Source organism: Lynx canadensis, chromosome D1 (genome assembly GCF_007474595.2).
Source record: "Lynx canadensis isolate LIC74 chromosome D1, mLynCan4.pri.v2, whole genome shotgun sequence".
Lineage (NCBI taxonomy): Eukaryota > Metazoa > Chordata > Mammalia > Carnivora > Felidae > Lynx > Lynx canadensis.
Window position 1 is genome coordinate 21,509,752 of NC_044312.2, and position 18,502 is coordinate 21,528,253.

Here is an 18,502-nt window from a genome sequence, read left to right on the forward strand (position 1 = left end):
CATGTCGGTCTCTGTGCTGACAGCTCAGAGCCTGGAACCTGCTTCAGGTTCTGTGTCTACCTCTCTCTTCTGCCCCTCCCCCACTCATTGCTCTGTCTCTCTCAAAAATAAACATTAAAATTAAAAAAAATCCACTATCAAAAGATATCATTTAGAATAAGCAAGGCATAGTTTTGGAGACGAGAGATATAGAGAGATAGATTGACATACAGATGTGTGTATGCATTATATATGTATGTATTACTGACATGATACTCATACATGCACATATACATAGTACACATACATTTATACACTTACACATATAAGTATTTAAATGTAGAATTTTAATTCCTTCAAGTCAATAGGAAAGCAGCTAACAACACTAGTTTTCAAATGACCAAAGATTTGGGTAATTTCTTCATGGAAAAAGATATCCAGGGATGCCTGGTGGCTCAGTCCATTAAGCATCTGACTTCAGCTCAGGTCATGATCTCACGGTTCATGGTCTCAAGCCCTGTATTGGGCTTTGCACTGTCAGCACAGAGCCTGGAGCCTGCTTTAGATTCTGCGTCTCCCTCTCTCTCTCTCTCTCTCTCTCTCTCTCTGCCCCTCCCCTGCTCATGCTCGCTCTCTCTCTCCCTCTCTCAAAAATAAACATTAAAAAAAATTTTTTAAGATATCCAAACAGCCAATACACGTATTAAAAGGTGCTTGACATCAGGAAAATAAAAATTAAAAGGCATTTTCTTACACACACCAGAATGGGTAACATGCAAATACTAAGTGTTAATAAGGATGTGGAGCAACTGGAACTCTCAGACATTGTTGCCAGCAGTGCCAACTGACTCAAATGTTTTTTAAAACACTTTAGCAGTATTTATAAAAGCTAAATATAGACCTACTCTATTATCCAGAAAATCCACATCTAAGTGTATATCCAAAAGAAATGTTTGCATACTTCAATCAAAATGCATGTTCAGGGGTGCCTGGGTGACTCAGTCTTGAGCATCTGACTCCTGATTTCAGCTCAGGTCATGATCTCACAGTTAGTAGGATCAAGCCCTGTGTCAGGCTCCACGCTGACAACATGGAGCCTGCTTGAGATTCTCTCTTTCCCTCTCTCTCTTGCCCCTCCCCTGCGCTCTCTCTCTCTCTCTCTCTCTCAAAATAAATAAACTTTAAAAATCCATGTTTAAAAATTTTTGTAGAAGCTTTATTAACAATAGAGCTAAAATTGATGGATGAATGGATAAAGAAGATATGGGATAGATAGATAAATAGATAGATACATAGATAGACAGACATATACAATGGAGTATTACTCAGCAATCAAAAAGAATGAAATCTTGCTATTTGCAACTACGTGGATGGAACTAAAGGGTATTATGCTAAGTGAAATTAGTCAGTCAGAGAAAGACAAGTATCATATGACTTCATTCATATGAGGCCTTTAAGAGACAAAACAGATGAACATAAGGGAAGGGAAGAAAAAATAACATAAAAACAGGGAGGGGGACACAACATAAAAGATTCTTAAATATAGAGAACAAACAGGGTTACTAGAGCGGTTGTGGGAGAGGGGATGGGCTAAATGGGTAAGGGGCATTAAGGAATCTACTTCTGAAATCATTGTTGCACTATATGCTAACTAACTTAGATGTAAATTTAAAAAATAAATTAAATTAAAAAAAAAAAACAAAACCAATAGGTCTGAAACTTGACCAGTTCAATTAACAGGCTAAATAGTTGTATATTCACATAATGGAATACCACATAACAATAAAAAGTATATATATATATATATATATATATATATATATATATATATATATCTGTATATGCAACACTATAGATGAGTATCACAGTCATTATTATGCTGAGATAAAGAAGCCAGAAACAACAGAGTATGTGTTTATGTGAAGTTCAAACATAGGCAAAACTAATCTATGATAATAAAAGTCAGGAGAGTGGATAAACTCTGGGTAGGGGGGTGGGATTTGAGGGCAGGTAGTATTTACTGGAAAGGAGCAAAAGGAAGCCTTCTAAAGTGGATGGAAATGTTTTACATCATTATCTAGTCTGTGGTTACATATACATATGCAAAAATTCAATGAGCTATACACTTAAGATCTGCATACTTTGCTATATGAAAGTTAGACCACAAAAAATTTTAAAGGAAGGTTTCTGTTTTCTTTCATTACCTACATTGTGCCGCATACCCAATACACACCTATTACACCACCCCATGCCTAAATTCTAGGTTCCCTGAATTCAGGTATCTATTTAGTCTCATCTAAAGTATAATTCTCCCCACGTGTTTCTTATTTTCTTTGCAGCAATACTGACCAGAATCAAAAGGCAAAACTAAACATTTATCCACACTTCCCTTATTTCTCACTGGAATAGAACTTTCCTCAGGAAAAGTTCATAAATAAAAATATTTCCCCAGCATGGCACTTCTCATTACTTCCCAAAGAAATCTTACCACTAATGGTGAGTTTACACACACACACGCACACACGCACACACACACGCGCACACACACACACACACACACGCACACACACACAAATTGTTCCTTTGATTTTTTATATAATGCTATATTTCTCATTACATAATACTGTGGATTTATGAACTTATCCTGAGATCACCATCCCTTCCCCATGTGCCCCATTATTAGAATATGATGGCTATCTACAATGACTGAAAATTCAATAGCACTTGCCTCTCCTAATAAGCAACAGGTTGGTGCTGCCTTCATAACTAAATGTGTCCGCACAGCTACCTGGTGCTCTGTTACATCCTCCAGACCAGTGTCGTTTACTAAAAATATAATTTAAGCCACATTTGTAATTCTCAGCCCCTAGTAGACACATTTAAAAAAGCTAACAGGTAAATTCATTTTAATAATATATTTTATTTAATGTAATATATCCAAAATGTTACTTCTACATGTAATCAACATAAAAAGTTGCAATGAGTTATTTTACAGTTTTTCATATTACTCCTTCAAAGATCCAGTGTGTACTTTACAATTACATTGTACAATTACATGTACTTTACATTACACACTTATAGTATGTCTCAGTTTCAATGCTCAATACCATATATCACTAGTGACTACCATTTTGGATAGTGCAGCACCCAGTTATTTTGGACCACAGCCAAGGTAACTCTTGAAATAAGACTCCAAATTCCTTCTCTGTTAGTCTTGAAATAATATATGACTCCTCTACCACACGTCTTTACACCCCATAAAAATAAGTTTCTCTCTTCTGGAAGTTTTAATTCACTAAACTATGTCCGTAGGGCTCCACCCACCAAGTCATTGGTCACCATACTTGCCTCTCTCTGAAATCTAACATACTTTCCACTTACACACTGCAAAATTCATCAAACACTGATCTTGTCATTTTGCCAAGACCAACTCAACAAAATTTTTCACCTCCTACTCTCTTGCAAATGTGATATATTAAAATTATCCTGTGAAAAAGTAGCATGAAATTACTGTGAATATATTCATAATTTAAATGTGCTAGGTCAACCAACATGAGAAATGAAATCTTCCAAGAAAAAGATGAGGGAAGAAAACATGGCAAAGGGAAAAACAAACTGGATCGGGATTCAAGCAACGATTTCAGTTCCAGATAGTTTTATGTTCTTGCGCAACATACAAACATTTCTGACTCTGCAAAGTGCAATGTATTATAAAAAGGCACTAGACCGAATGATTCCTAAGCCCCACTCAATGTTGAATTGCAGCAATTATTTTTCATAAAATAAAGAAGGAAAAATTGGGGGATTAGGGTAAGGGAGAATCAATCCATTGGGGAAAAAAACGTTAAAATTTCCTCTACCATATAGTACAGAAAGAAAGCACTGGTGCTTAGAGTCCTCAATGAAAAAAGTAATCATAACAATAGTAATAAAAACACTCCAATTAAAAAAAAATCCTTGGACTACTTATCTAAATTTCTAATATTTTTTTCAAGAGAAGGTTATTCTGCCCACAGTTTTCCTCAGGGCAACTTTGACATCCTTATTCCTCAGACTGTAGATTAATGGGTTGAACATTGGCACAACAATGGTGTAGAACAAGGAAGACACTTTCCCCTGGTCAAGGGGTGAAATAGAAGGTGACTTGAGGTACATAAAAGCTCCTGACCCAAAGAAAAGAGAAACTGCAATTATGTGAGAACTGCAGGTACTGAAGGCCTTGGACCTGCCTTCAGTGGAGCTAATGTGGAAAATGCTAGAAATAATGAAACCATAAGATATAAAAATGGCAACAATGGGCACCCCAATGCCAATGGTCACAACAGTAAAGACAATTAGTACATTTATGTAAGAGCTGTTGCAAGAGAGCTCAAGGAGGGGAAGGATGTCACACATATAGTGATTAACAAGGTTGTCAGAACGAAATGTCAGAAATAATATATTTCCTGTATGGGCCACAGCTCCCAAAATCCCCATCCCATAGACACCCAGCAAAAGGAGTAAACACACCTGAGAAGACACAGTGACCATGTACAGCAGTGGTTTACAGATGGCGACATAGCGGTCGTATGCCATCGCTGACAGGATGTAGGATTCAGAAAAGACAAAAAAGCAAAAGAAAAAGAGCTGAGTCATACACTCTGCATAGGAAATGATGTTCTTCTTGGAGACAAAACTCATTAGCATTTTGGGGATGATGGCAGTAGAGAAACTAAAATCTATGAAGGACAAGTTGAAGAGGAAAAAGTACATGGGAATATGAAGGTGAGAATTCAGCCCAATCAGGGTTATCAGGCCCAGGTTCCCCACCACAGTGACCATGTAGAAACCTAGAAACAGGAAGAAGAGGGGCATCTGGAGTTCTGGCTCATCTGTTAAGCCTGCGAGGATAAACTCTGTCACAGAGGAGGCATTATCTGCAGCCATTCTCCTCTAGGAGAGTCTGTAAGGGAAAAAGAAGAGTCACTGAGACAAAGAGAGAGAAGCCACACACCATGGAATTTAAGGGGCTGACATGGAGAAGAAAAGAATGGAACATTTACTGGCACTGTTCTAAATGTCGTGTGGCATTATGAGTATCCCCCATTTCAACAGATGAGGACACTGGACCTAAGTGACTTGCACAAGTCCTGATGCTACTAAGTTACAGCAGGAGGTGAACTCAGGTGGTCTGGCTCCTGGGCTTTGAGCTTTTACCCACCCTGCTCGAGGACAGACCAGGGCAGGCAGGCACTCACCCTCCTCTGCTTGGAGTCACAGTGCTATTCTCCACTGGCTCTCATCCATCTCTTCATGGAGACTCAACTGGCCCCGATGAAAAGCAAGTGACAACCCAGAGCTCAGACCCTCTGCTTCTGCTTCTCTACTTTGAGGAGCGAAAACCTCTAATTTATCTTGCTGCGCTGAAGAACTTGATCTTTGATTTGCTTTGCTGCAAGTCTCTTGTCCAAATTCCGGGGATGAGACAGCATCCTTTCCAATGCCCATGGATAACAAGAGACTAATCTCAGTGACGTAGTTACAGAGACTCCCTCAGGATCACTGCTCCAGAGACCCCCTTCCCAAAGGAAGAAGAAATGTTTGTTTACCCCCCTTGGTAATGCTTGATGTGGCTTTTAAAGACCTGTGGTTACATTTTTTCATTGTGATTACATCTTTTTAAGCTATTAATTATAGCAAAGCATCATGGGAAAAATGCTAATTGCAACCCTGTATTAAGCCCTTACTGTGTACCAAACACCATATCAACCCACTACCCTCGTATGAAGGATCCAAAGCAATGCACAAAGAATTTTACCTCTTCATTCCTCACAACAGCTTTGTATATTAGACCTATAAATATCCACTTTAAAAGTGAGGAACACACACAGCTTGTAGGTTCCAAAATCTTGAGTCAAATTCTAATCTATCCAACTCGAAACTTCATAGCGGTCAGGGACCTTGCTGGCTTCTTAAGCAAACACAAAGTACTTGCTGTATGTTACTGAAAACACCCAATTTTGTCTCCAGACACCACTGCTGGCTACTACCACTACTGCACACATTGTCAAAATAGTTCTCGGGAAGTGATTTCACTCATACAGAGACTAATAAAGCTTTGTGTGTCAACTTGCGCTCAACACCCCTTACCAGGGGCCCTTATAATAATAAGGAAGACAGATTTCATACCCAAGAAAGAAATCTTGATCTGGGGAAATTTGAGCTTCAGTGTGCCAATGGATTAAATAGGTTTTTGGGCCTGGGTTAATGACAAAAGTCCTGTTAGGGAAGTTATGAAGTGAAAATACAAAGGCAGAAGTTCCTCTTCCTCCAGGAAGGTTCTACTAAAACTGCTGTGCACATGCCTGTGTACGTTTGTGAGTGTGTGCACACACATCTTTTGATTTGCACTTAGAATTAACACATCCCAAAGTAACTCCAGTGAGTCCCAGTCCTTGTTCTCAATCCCATTGCGCAAAAGTTACAAACAGAGAAAAGCAGTTCATATTAAAATGAAATGAAATTAAGCTCTTCTTGAGAACCAAGTTCAAAGAAGTTAGGGGTTCTCTGAAAGCTCTAGGGGGATTTTGTTGCCTCAGAGACAGTTGCCATGGCAACCTCATTTCCAAATGTATCTTCAACAGAGCTTTTCTAAAGCCATGTTACCTGATGACTTTGTTCCAGTACAGCAAAGAACGAAAAAGCTGTTTGCCTTTTCCACTTGTATAGTACTTTTGCCTTTCAAAAACTTGAATCTCTGAAATGGCTTCCTTCTTATATTTGTTTCTAATTTAAACTATACATTATAAATGCAACATTACGGAGCATGTGAAGATTTACATACATTAAAATACCCTTACATATATGTCTCATGCATGTGCACTGGCTCTCAGGTTTCTAGTAGATCATCATAGTTGCACAAGGATGGTCCCAAACCAATCCCTATGTAACATAGGATTCCCAGCTTTAGTAAGAAGCACAAATCTGTCCAGAGAGAAGAGGTGGCAGCTGAGAGGACCCCACGTGAATGAAGTAGCTTTGATTAGCTTCTGACAAAGCAGAATTAAATTCATCTTTCAGTAATGATGTGTCTAATAGTTACTGTTAAATTGATTTTTTAAATTTATTTATTTATCTTGAAAGAGAGAGAGAGCAATCAGAGGAGGGGCAGAGAGAGAGGCAGAGAGAGAATCTCAAGCAGGCTCTGCACTGTCAGCACAGAGTCCAACGCGGGGCTCAAACTCACCAATCATGAGATCATGACCTGAACCAAAGCTGGACACTTAACCGATTGAGCCACCCAGGCACCCCTACTTCCTTAAATTCTTTTTTTAAGTTTACTTATTTATTTTGAGAGAAACAGAGACAGCACAAGAGCAGGAGGGGCAGAGAGAGGGGGAGAGAGAATCCCAAGCAGGCTCCACACTGCCAGGACAGAGCCCAACAAGGGGTTCAAACTCACAAATAGTGAGATCATGACCTGAGCCAAAACCAAGAGTCCGACGCTTAACCAACTGAGCCACCCAGGCAACCCCTACTTCCTTAAATTCTTGAACTCATTTGTTTCATGGCTTCCACTATCCCACCATATATATGGCTCTCAAATTTGTGTCTTTATTTTTCAATGCTCTGTTAAGGTCCTTTCCTGGGTACCCAATAGGATTTTTTTTTCTGGATATTTCAAGAGACTGTCCTGTGGTCATCTCTGAGCTCATCGACTACATAAGCATATGTCCCTTCCTCCAAAAGTAGATGTTCTCTCAACCTCTTCATTACTTATCTGAGTATAACCATGGTGAGAAAGTAGAGAATAGAATTGATAAGTTATTCTAAGTCCTGGTTGCTCTAAGACAGTCCCAGTTTATGTCTCTTATCCCCCCCCCCCCCAAATTATTAGTAATGTTCTCTGTCACTCTGAAATATATCCCAGTTAAATGAGAAGTTTTCAGAGCATAAACTTTGGAATCTGGTGGACTTCAGCATAAATCGTAGTTCTGCATCCAAGTAGCTGTGTGAGCTTGGAAATTCAACCTTCCTTAAGTTTCTAATTTTTAATCTTAAAATGAGGAAAAGAACCACAACTCAAAGTGTTATTTTCATGAGTAAAAGATGTACCTTCTGGCACAAAGAAGATACAAAAGCTGCTTATTATTATCATCATTATTATTATTATTATTATTATTATTATTTAAATGATACATATGTATATTATTTTTAGAGTTTCATTACATAAATAAAATTTGTTATTTACTATGGTAACTATTATATCCTTGGATGAAGGTAATTTCAGAATGGGCTAGAACAGAAAGAAACCAGAGGCAGGGAATCAACTTTAAAACTTTTACATAAGCTGTATAAACAGCAAAAGATAAACAGTGCCACATATTATGATATTATGGTGAAGTACCAAACAGGATTTCACATCTCAATAGTTTGAGAAAGAACAACAGAGAAGAGGCACACATCAAATGTGGTTCAATTTCCAATCCCTGCCCATGATAGAAATGGGAAAATAAGGAGGTGGAAGAGTAAAGAGCTGGATTTTAGACAAGATCATCAAATGCTGGCAGGACTTCCAAACAACGACCAGAAAGAAGAAGAAAATTGAAAATCAGAGATTTAACATAAGAGATTAAGATAAAAATTGAACAGAGGAAACATAGGAACACTGCTTCAGGGAGTACTGTTTAAAGACAGAATAGTTAAGGGCAAAGTGTGAACCTGGTGAAAATGCCAATAAATAAGGGGGAGAAGGAAACTGACCAACAGAAATGTCAAAAAAACAGCAAGCCTAGCAATAAGAGCAAGAACTGGAGAAAACAAACCTAGAATTAAACCCCAAGTGTATTCCTTATTTCCTGGGTGAACTTGAGTACTTACCTAACCTAATTAATACTCAGTGTCTTGATCTAAAAATCATAATGATAATACCAAACTTGCAGATATTTGTGAAGATTGAATTATACTCCCATGAATATTCATTTAGTAAACATTAGTTGCCTTTATAAAATGTCACAGAGGTCAAGGTAGAGAAAATTTTAAGAGTAAGGGGTAAATAATGTTACCAAGGGTGCAAGGAAAAAAGAAGTGAAAAACAATCTCCAATTAAGTCATTGTCTTGCAAGTCTCTTCATTATTTTTCCATGTTACTCTGACTGTGCTTAGTCTAATACGGCCTTACACTATTCATTATTTCAAGATTATATTCCCAAAACCCCAACTAGATTAAAAGCTTCTTCAAGGAAAATCCTTAATCCTGTAGCTTTTGGGTACACTAACACACTCATGATCTATCAGAGTGATGAATACATTACAGATGCTTTTCAAAAACTTGCTGGATGTAATGGGCTTGCATGTTAAGATAGTGTAATGAAAATCCAAATGGCAAACCCATAATTTCAGGGATAGTTTTTTACTATCTGAAATAATTGGTCAGAGATTCTGATAAGCAGACATTTTATCCCTACCAAAAAAAAGTCATTTAAACCACACATAGTTAGGTTTACTAAAAATAAGCTTGAAGCCTTTAATATGTTGATAATGCTGTCTACACAACAATGCCAGAAGATTTCTGCCTGTCAAGGTCGTGGTGTTTGTAGAAGAAACTTCCCCCTTTCCTACAGACGCTGGTAAAGGAAAGTTTGCTAAGTGGCCGAAGTTGCTGCAAAGACTAGTCTTGAGAGGTACCAAGCAACTTAAAACTCTCCAAAACAGAGTTCTTTTTCTTAAGGGGCTTAAATCCAGGAAATGTTGTGCTACTTAATAAAGTTGTGTTAAATAATACACAAATACTGTAAAATCTATCATTTACAAGGAGTGTAAAGGGTACAAAACAAATCAACGTGCTAGAAAGTACAATATAGGCAGAGTTAATAAGGATAAATCCAAAATAACCTTCAAGTGTAATTTTGTGGAAAGGAGAAATGTAATTTGATGGGTAGAAACAGATTATTCTAAGGTAACAGAGCCTTCCTAATTTACTAATACTTATTAAATTACATTAAATTAAATTACATATGCAAAGAAATCAAGCAATGTAAAGTAAGTAATACACCAAAGTTCTTGGGGCACTGGGTTGGCTCAGTCGGTTAAGCATCTGACTTCAGCTCAGGTCATGATCTCATGGTTTTGTCAGTGCAGAGCCTGCTTCAGATCCTCTGTCCTCCTCTCTCTGCACCCCCTTCTCAAAAATAAACATTTAAAATATATATATACCAAAGTTCTCTTGTTGCATGGACTCCTCTGTAACCTTGCAACATTAACAAGACTGTCTGCATTTTTGTTTTTATTTGAGAGAGAGAGAGAGAGAGAAAGAGAGAGAGGGAGAGCGCTGGAGTTGGGGAGAGGGGATGAGGGAGAGAGAGGCAGATTCCTAAGCAGGCTCACATAGGGCTCGAGCCCACAGCCTGTCATGACCTGAGCCGAAATCAAGAGTCGGATGCTCCACTTACTGAGCCTCCCAGGCACCCCAAGACTGTCTGCAATTTCTAAAGACCTCTCTGGAAAGGAAAGCCACATACTCATTCAGTGATGTGCGCCAATATTTTACAAACTTTTCTTTCAGGAATTTCATTCTGCTAGCTAGCTGAAATCAAGAGGCAATGTGGTATCCTGGGAGAAAGCCCTAGCTAGGCTTAGAAGTCTAAAGATCTGGCTCTGGTCATACACTCTTGGACAAGTCACTAAATTGTCTTTTCCTGGAAATGTCTCCTCTATAAAAGGACTAGATGAAACCAAATGTTGTTAAATTCAATGAATACTTTTTGAATCTTATTTTACTTAGCACAATGGCAGCTAATGTCTTGAAATATTCATTTTCCTTTCTGTAATGGAAAAACTCAGTGTTTTCCTTCCCATGCAGGGAAAAACCCAGTTCTTCCCTACTGTGTGTTTTTCTCCTATGAGTCTCCTTTACTATTCACACAGAACACTTCACTTCTGACATTTCTGGTCACCAAATGTGTGTGGGGGGTGGTGGTGGTTTCCCCATAAGAACAGGCAAGTCTCCACAACACCAGCTGGGTGCCCCACAATTTTAACTCAATTCTGACACTATCTACCAGGAGATAGTGTCAAATCCCACAGGTTAGCGGCTCTGCCCCACAAGAACTGCTCCAGACCCTGCCCCGACCCCCCCCCCAACACACATTCTTCAGATGCCAGTTGCAAGCCCAGGTTATCACCTATACTTCTGAGCAACTGAGTATCGATCAGAGGATCCAAAGATCCTCTTTGATTAATTTGCCACAGTGGCTCACAGAGCTCAGGGAAACACTGACTTAGTTTACCTGTTTATTAAAGGATACAGATGAACATCCAGATGGAAGAGATTCAGGGCAAGGTGTGTGGGAAGGGCCCCCAAGCTTCCATGCTCTGTTCAGGCACAGCGCTCTTTTACTACCTCGTGTTTACTACCCTAAAAGCTCTCCAAACCCTGTACTTTGGGGGGACTTTCTGGAGGTTCCATCACATGTTTGATCATTATATCCATTTTCAGCCCTTTTCCCTTCTCAAGAGAATGGAGGACAGGGCTGAAGATTCCAAGTTTCTAATCATAGCTTGGTCTTTCCGGTGACCAGCCTACATCCAGGAACTATTCAGGAGCCCACCCAGAGATACCTCATTGGGACAAAGGACACTCCTATCACAGAGGAAATTACAAGGGTGTCAGGAGTTCTGTGCCAGGAACTGGGGGCAGAGAGCAGTATATATATTTTCTATTATATCACACTTCCCTTTTGAAACACATCACCTGTCTAATTTTCCTTCAACTTCTGGCCACTTCTCAGTTTTCCTTCAAGAGCTAAATACTGATATTCCACACAGTTCTATCCTCAGTCTCCTCTTGGCATTCTATTTATGCTCTCCAAAAGACCTTGTCCACTCCCATGACTGAAATCACCCTCTGCTGTTGACTTCCAAATTTGTATTTCTATTCATATCTGAACACCCAACAGACACCAAAAATTCAACACATTCAAAAGTTATATCACTACCTTTCCTCAAAACTTTCTCTTCCTATATTCCCTATCTTAATAAATGACACTTTTGGGCTTTGGGGCACCCAGTTAAAAAAAAAATGACCCAACTAACTCATAAAGGAAAAAGAAATCATACTGTCGTCAAACATTGCTTTACAGAAGAAAATAGAGTAATAGATTTCAGATATTCAAAAAATTAAAATGTGAACCATGGATGGTTTAATGTATAGCCAAACTAACTTCAAATATAAAAGCTGTAGACACATTGCCATTAACTGATAAAAACTTAGGGATCTTGTTGCCATGAGCTCTTCCTAAGAAATCTGGTAGACAAAAAGGTCTAAATAACCAAAATATTGGACAGACATCAGTAGCATTTAATATTTATTTGCTTGTACATCTAAAAATAGTGGTTTCCAGGAGCTGAGGGGTGAGGGAAATGAGGAGACATTGGTCAAAGAGCAATTATAAGATGAATAAGTTCTGGGGATCTAATGTACAGCATGGTGGCTATTGTTAATAATAATATATTGCATATGTGAAATCCACTAAAAGAATAAATCTTAACTGTTATCACCACTAAAACAAAAGTGGTAACTATGTGAGGTAATGGATATGTGAATCAGCTTGATTGTAGTGATCCTTTCACAATATAAACATATATCAACTTACATTGTACACCTAAAATATATTGTACAACATAAATATGTATAATTACTTGTCAATCATACTTCAGTAAATTTGGGGAAAAAATAAAATATAATAATCAAAATAAGTTTAATTATTTTTAAAAAATGAAACCTTCTGTTTCAATTTATAAAAAAAGTTAACTAAAATTAAAGAGGTTTCTTTTTTAGCATATTCAGTGAATTTGGTTTTGGAGAAATGTTCAGTGTAGAAAGATGTGAAATAAAGCCTTTTTATAATAAAAATGTAAATATAGTTCATGGTACACAACGACAAAAAACTAGTGATAAATACTGACCATGTTGGTGGTGACAGGGACAAAAGTGATGATGTTAGTGAAGATGAGGATAATATTGATGGTAATGATCAGTGTGGTCATGGTAATAATGATGATGATGATGATGAAACTAAAAATGTTCCAGTGCTGACAGCTGGCACCAAGCTTCCCAGGCTTCAGGATAAGTCCCTCAACAGAAGAAAAATTAAAACACGTGGGAGATGTCATTCATAGTACAAAGCGTAAACCCAAAGACTAATTGCCTTCAATGAGGACCAAGTCTCTGGAGCGGCCATATCCCAGGAGAGGTTCTGCCTATATAAAAATGTACCCAACACTCCCCAACTCAGTGACCCATTTTGACAAATATGTTGGCCCCTTTGACTGGAAATAGATGTAAATCTGGTGCCTTTCTGTTTTCTGATACTTCTTAATTGCTGAAAACAAAGTACCACCTAAGATTTCCACCCAACAGTGTTGCAGTTTTCATCAAGCCAGGTATTCAATTATTTTTTTTTAATTTTTTTTACATGTATTTATTTCTGAGAGACAGAGACAGAACACAAGTGAGGGAGGGCAGAGAGAGAATGAGACACATAATCCAAAGCAGGCTCCACGCTCTGAGCTGTCAGCACCAAGCCCGATGTGGAGCTCATACTCACAAACTGTGAGATCATGACCTGAGCCGAAGTCAGACACTTAACCGACTCAGCCACCCAGGCACCCCAAGGCATTCAATTATAATTTTAAAGCAATTATGTAAGATGTGAACAAAATATCTTCCATTAATTTGCATTTGTAATGCAGAACTTTTTATATATATATACTATTTCCAATCATATATCCCCCTTCTCAAAGTGCTTTTTCCCCACTTGTAAAGGAAATAGAGTTGTCTAGGTAATTCTCAGTGTTGTCATTAGCAACAAGTCTGCGCTTCTGATAAAACTGGTCACCTGATAAAACTACTGGTAAGATTTTAACATCAAGAAATTCGTGGATCATGTATAAGTTAGCTAGAAGATAACAGGAATAAAACTTAGATTTCTGTTGCCCACAGTTTTCTATATAATTGGAAAGGTGTTCTCATCAAGAGGCAAAAACAAACACTGCCTCATAGCAACATTCTGTTTTATACCCAACTTTGACTCCTGGTATTGATATATTTAAAGTGGATTTTCTGTTTCTTATCATTTTAGGAGAGTCATATTCGATGGATGGGGATATGTTAGATAGCTTTTAAATCTGTTGTCATTGTCTAAGTGAAATTTATCTCTTTTTAAAAAATTAAAACACAGTTCAAAATTCTTGCTGTTATTAGTGACAAAGAAGTTGTCTCACTGCCAGTAATTTAAAATATAAAGTTTATGATAATGCAGACTTCCTTATCTTCAATATCACAACAAGCACAATATTATTACTATTGCTGATCAAGTGAGTTAAAGTCTTTTAATGTTCTATGAGAAAACAGGTTATAAAACAACATATACTCTACTTGCTAGAAAGGATGCTACCTGATTCATGAATCGTTTAATAAAGCCAATTAGATCTTTTAAAAAATGTATGGTATGCTAACTTTGAGTTTAAAAATGCATGTATATTTATACCTATGTATATAAATGCATACATGCATAAAAAAGATCTGGTAGAATACACATTACAATTTTAGATTCTTGGTAGTTGGAATATAATTATTTTTGCCTGTCTGTATGTTTACTTTCTTACAATGCAAATATATTTTGTAATTTAAAAAGAGATTCTGGTAATATAGCAATAATATCCCTTCTTGGCCTTAATGTATTAAATTAAGTTTACTTAAATATAAAAGTAAAGTGAAGTGCCACAGAAAGACAGCATGGCATGGTGGAGGACAACAGACGGATGGTCACAAATCCTGGGTTCTAGACCAGTTCTACTTTCTACCATTGTATAACCTTGGGTAAATTGTACAACTTCTTGAGTATCAGTTTCCTAGAGCAGGGATTGGCAAACGTTTCCAGAAAGGACCAGATAGTATAGATATTAGGCCGTGCAGTGCATAGGATCTCTGTTGCCACTACTCTGCTGTGCCACTTGAACAGGAAGACAGCATCAACAAGGCATAGAGGAATGGGCATGGCTTTGTTCCAATGAAACTTTCCAACAAATACAGTCAGTGGGCTGGATCTGGCTGAACTTGCAGACCCCTGTCCTGGCGAACAGATAATATAATGTAGCATCCCTCTTTTCTTTTCCTGTGTTCTCCTCATACTAAGAAATGAAGAATGAACCCCAATACTGTGAGGCCAAAATATTGCCTAGAGCCATAGCTTCACAGACTTGTAAGACGACAAAGCAGAGGAGAAGGAAAAGCACAGATTTAGAGACAGCAGAATGCATTTTTAATTTCAAGTCGCCACTAGTAAGTTCTGTGAACTTTGAGGAAGTCTTAAAATCTCAGCCCTTTGGTTCCTTATTACTAAAGTGGGAATAATAATTCCTGTTCTAAATACATTCCCAATCCTCCTAAGGATTTTTAGGAATAGTATCTGAGACTAGTCTCTGAAAGAAATATGTACACAATAAAAGGTTTACAAAAATGTCAGTAACTATTTGAGGAGGAAATTAATTAGCAAGGATATAATTTTTTTTCAGCTTAGAAATGCATGTCAAAGATAAAATGTCTATAAATATCATACCCTATATACATTCTGGGTCATGCCTCTTGGATAGCACCTTCATTATTTGTGTATTTCATCTTTATGAAGACAATAGGGCCATGGTTTGATATTATAATCTGATGCTTTAATGAATACTAAGAGATATTAACCACCTATTATAGGCAATGCTACAATGCTAGGGACTGTGCACTGTGAGGCACATATTATTATTATTCCCAGTCTACAGACAAGAATGCTTACAAGTAACACGGTTACATAACTTGCTTAAGATCACATGGTCAAAGTCAGAGTTGGAATTTAACCCAGCCCTGTCTGACTTCTGAGTCTACACCTTTAACTACCACATTAAATGTCAAATATAACATTTTAACATTCAGGGCACCTGGGTGGCTCAGTCTGTTGAGCTTAAGACTCTTGATTTCAGGCTCTGGTCATGATCCCAGGGTCGTGGGATGGAGCCCCACGTTGAGCCCCGCATCAGGCTCTGTGCAGAGCATGGAGCCTGCTTGAGATTCTCTCTCTCTCTCTCTCTCTCTCTCTCTCTCTTCTCTCTCTCCCATCTCTCTTCCCCCCCCAACATGCTCTCTCATGTTCATTCAGTTCACATGTAACTTAGAGTGTGACTTCTTTTTGGCCTGTGTGTTATTTAGAAGTAGGCTTTTTAATTTTTGAATATTCAAAGATTTTCCAGATATCTTACTGTAGATTATTTATAGTTTTTATTTGTTGTGGTAAAGGGTACATACTCATTATGATTTCAACCTTTTAAAGGTATGATGGTTTGTTTTATTCCCCGGAATAGTTTTTATCTCAAAATATGTTCCATGTGCACCTAAAAGATTAGATATTCTGCTACTTCTTGGTGGAGTGTTCTAAAAATGTCAATTTGTGGATATTTCCTATGTCCTTATTAATTTTTCTACTACTTTTATCAATTAATGAAAGAGGAATATTGCAGTCTCCAACTAATAGTGGACTTGTCTATTTTTCCTTCCAGTTCTGTCAGTTTTGGTTCGTGTATTTTGAAACTATTAATACATGAATTTATTTAGGAGTATTATGAATTGATTCCTTTATCATTGTGAAATGTTCCTACTTATTTTTAGTAACAATCCTTCCTTTGAAGTCTACTTTGCTTAATGCTGATATAGTCACTCCAACTTCCTTTTGATCGATGTTTTCACAGTACATCTTTCCCATCCTTCTAGTTTTAGCTGTTTTTGTCTTTATATTTTAAGTGGATTTCTTGGGAAAGCATACAATTGAGTAATGCCCTTTATCCAATCTGACAATCTCTGCACTTTAATTGATATATTTAAACCATTAACATTTATTTCAATCACTAGGTTGAGTTTTTTTTCTTATGTTTTATTCATTTTTGAGACAGAGAGAGACAGAGCATGAGCAGGGGAGGGGCAGAGAGAGAGCAAGACACAGAATCTGAAGCAGGCTTCAGACTCTGAGCTGTCAGCACAGAGCCCAATGTGGGGCTCGAACTCACGAACCGTGAGATCATGACCTGAGCCGAAGTCTGATGCTCAACCGACTGAGCCACCCAGGCGCCCCTCACTAGGTTGAGTTTAAATCTTTCATCCTTGCTATAGGTTTTCTACTTCTTTCAGTTGTCATTTATTCCATTTGTTTTTCTTCTTGCCTTCTTTTGGAATAATTGAAGTTTTGTTGATGATTTGATTTTATCTCCACTATTGGCTTGTTAGCTATAGCTCTTTTTTTATTATTTAGTTTCTGTCCTAGATTTTACAATATTTGGGCACTCTGGTGGTTCAGTTGGTTAAACGTCCAACTCTTAATTTTGACTCAGGTCATGATCTCACAGTTGTGAGATCAAGCCCCATATCAGACTCTGTGCTGAGCATGGAGCCTGATGGAGATTCTCCCTCTCCCTTTGTCCCCCCCCCCCCCACATTCACTGTCTTACTATCTCACTCTTACTAAATAAATAAATAAATAAATAAATAAATAAATAAATAAATATTTTTAAAATACAATATTTATCCTTTCTGGATTTTCCCCACCTGGAGTATAGAATGGAAAATTCCTACAGGAGATAAGCTGGTACAATCATTGGCTCATGCTGTTTATTTCCCTCCTTTCAGGAATCAATTTAGTGCTCCCTGTTGTCAGCTATCTGGAAAATATGGTTTCATATCCCTTGTCTGGTTTTCTAATTGTTTATGGTGAAACACAAAGTAGAAGTTCTTCCTTCATGTATGGAAATACAAGTCCACTTGCTAACTTTTAACTATTCGTTATGACCATGTTGTGAAATTCTTCAGATTTAAAACATAGATAAATAGACAGATATACAAATAGATATCTTCTTCAATGACATAGAACTTTTTTTTACTCACCCATAAGTTGAAATCATAAAAACTAAGGATTAGAGTTGTTTTAAGATCATTTCATCTATTGATCAATCTTGTTTAGAACTTGGGAAATTTTAGCCAGTGTGAGGCAAGTGATTTTCCAGGGGCTTACACTTACCACTTGATAATTACTCAACAGAGCCAACCAAATTACTTCTGGCAAACAAGTTATCAGAAGAAGAATACTATCTTCTCTTATAAATTATGTTTTCCTCTGCTTTTTCTTATTGGATATAAAGGAGAAATGAAGAAAACTCATCACAAAATGATGCAACACCCCATGACAGGAGTTGCTTCTCCAGACCAGCTTTAAACTGCCATTTTGACTTGGAAGGAATACCAAGATTCCTTCCAAGAAACCTCTTGGGCATCTACATATAATTACCATCAGCTAAAAATTTTCTCAGCATTAATCATAGGTTGACTCTAAAAACAAACAAAAAGTAGTCATTTGGAAATCAACAACATAGAAATAGAAACATGGTGAATCAATAAGACACATTATTTTAGAGGATGCACGAAGTGGCCAAGGATGGGCTGACCACCAAGGATAAA

General features: G+C 37.6%; 1 protein-coding gene across 1 annotated transcript; it reads right to left on the reverse strand.

The window, feature by feature from the left end:
• Nucleotides 1-3,969: 3,969 nt before the first annotated feature.
• Nucleotides 3,970-4,905, reverse strand: LOC115525538 (olfactory receptor 8B12-like). The gene has a single exon (XM_030332774.1). The coding sequence runs from the start codon at nucleotides 4,903-4,905 to the stop codon at nucleotides 3,970-3,972; it is 936 nt and encodes a 311-aa protein (XP_030188634.1).
• Between the last annotated feature and the right edge of the window lie 13,597 nt (nucleotides 4,906-18,502).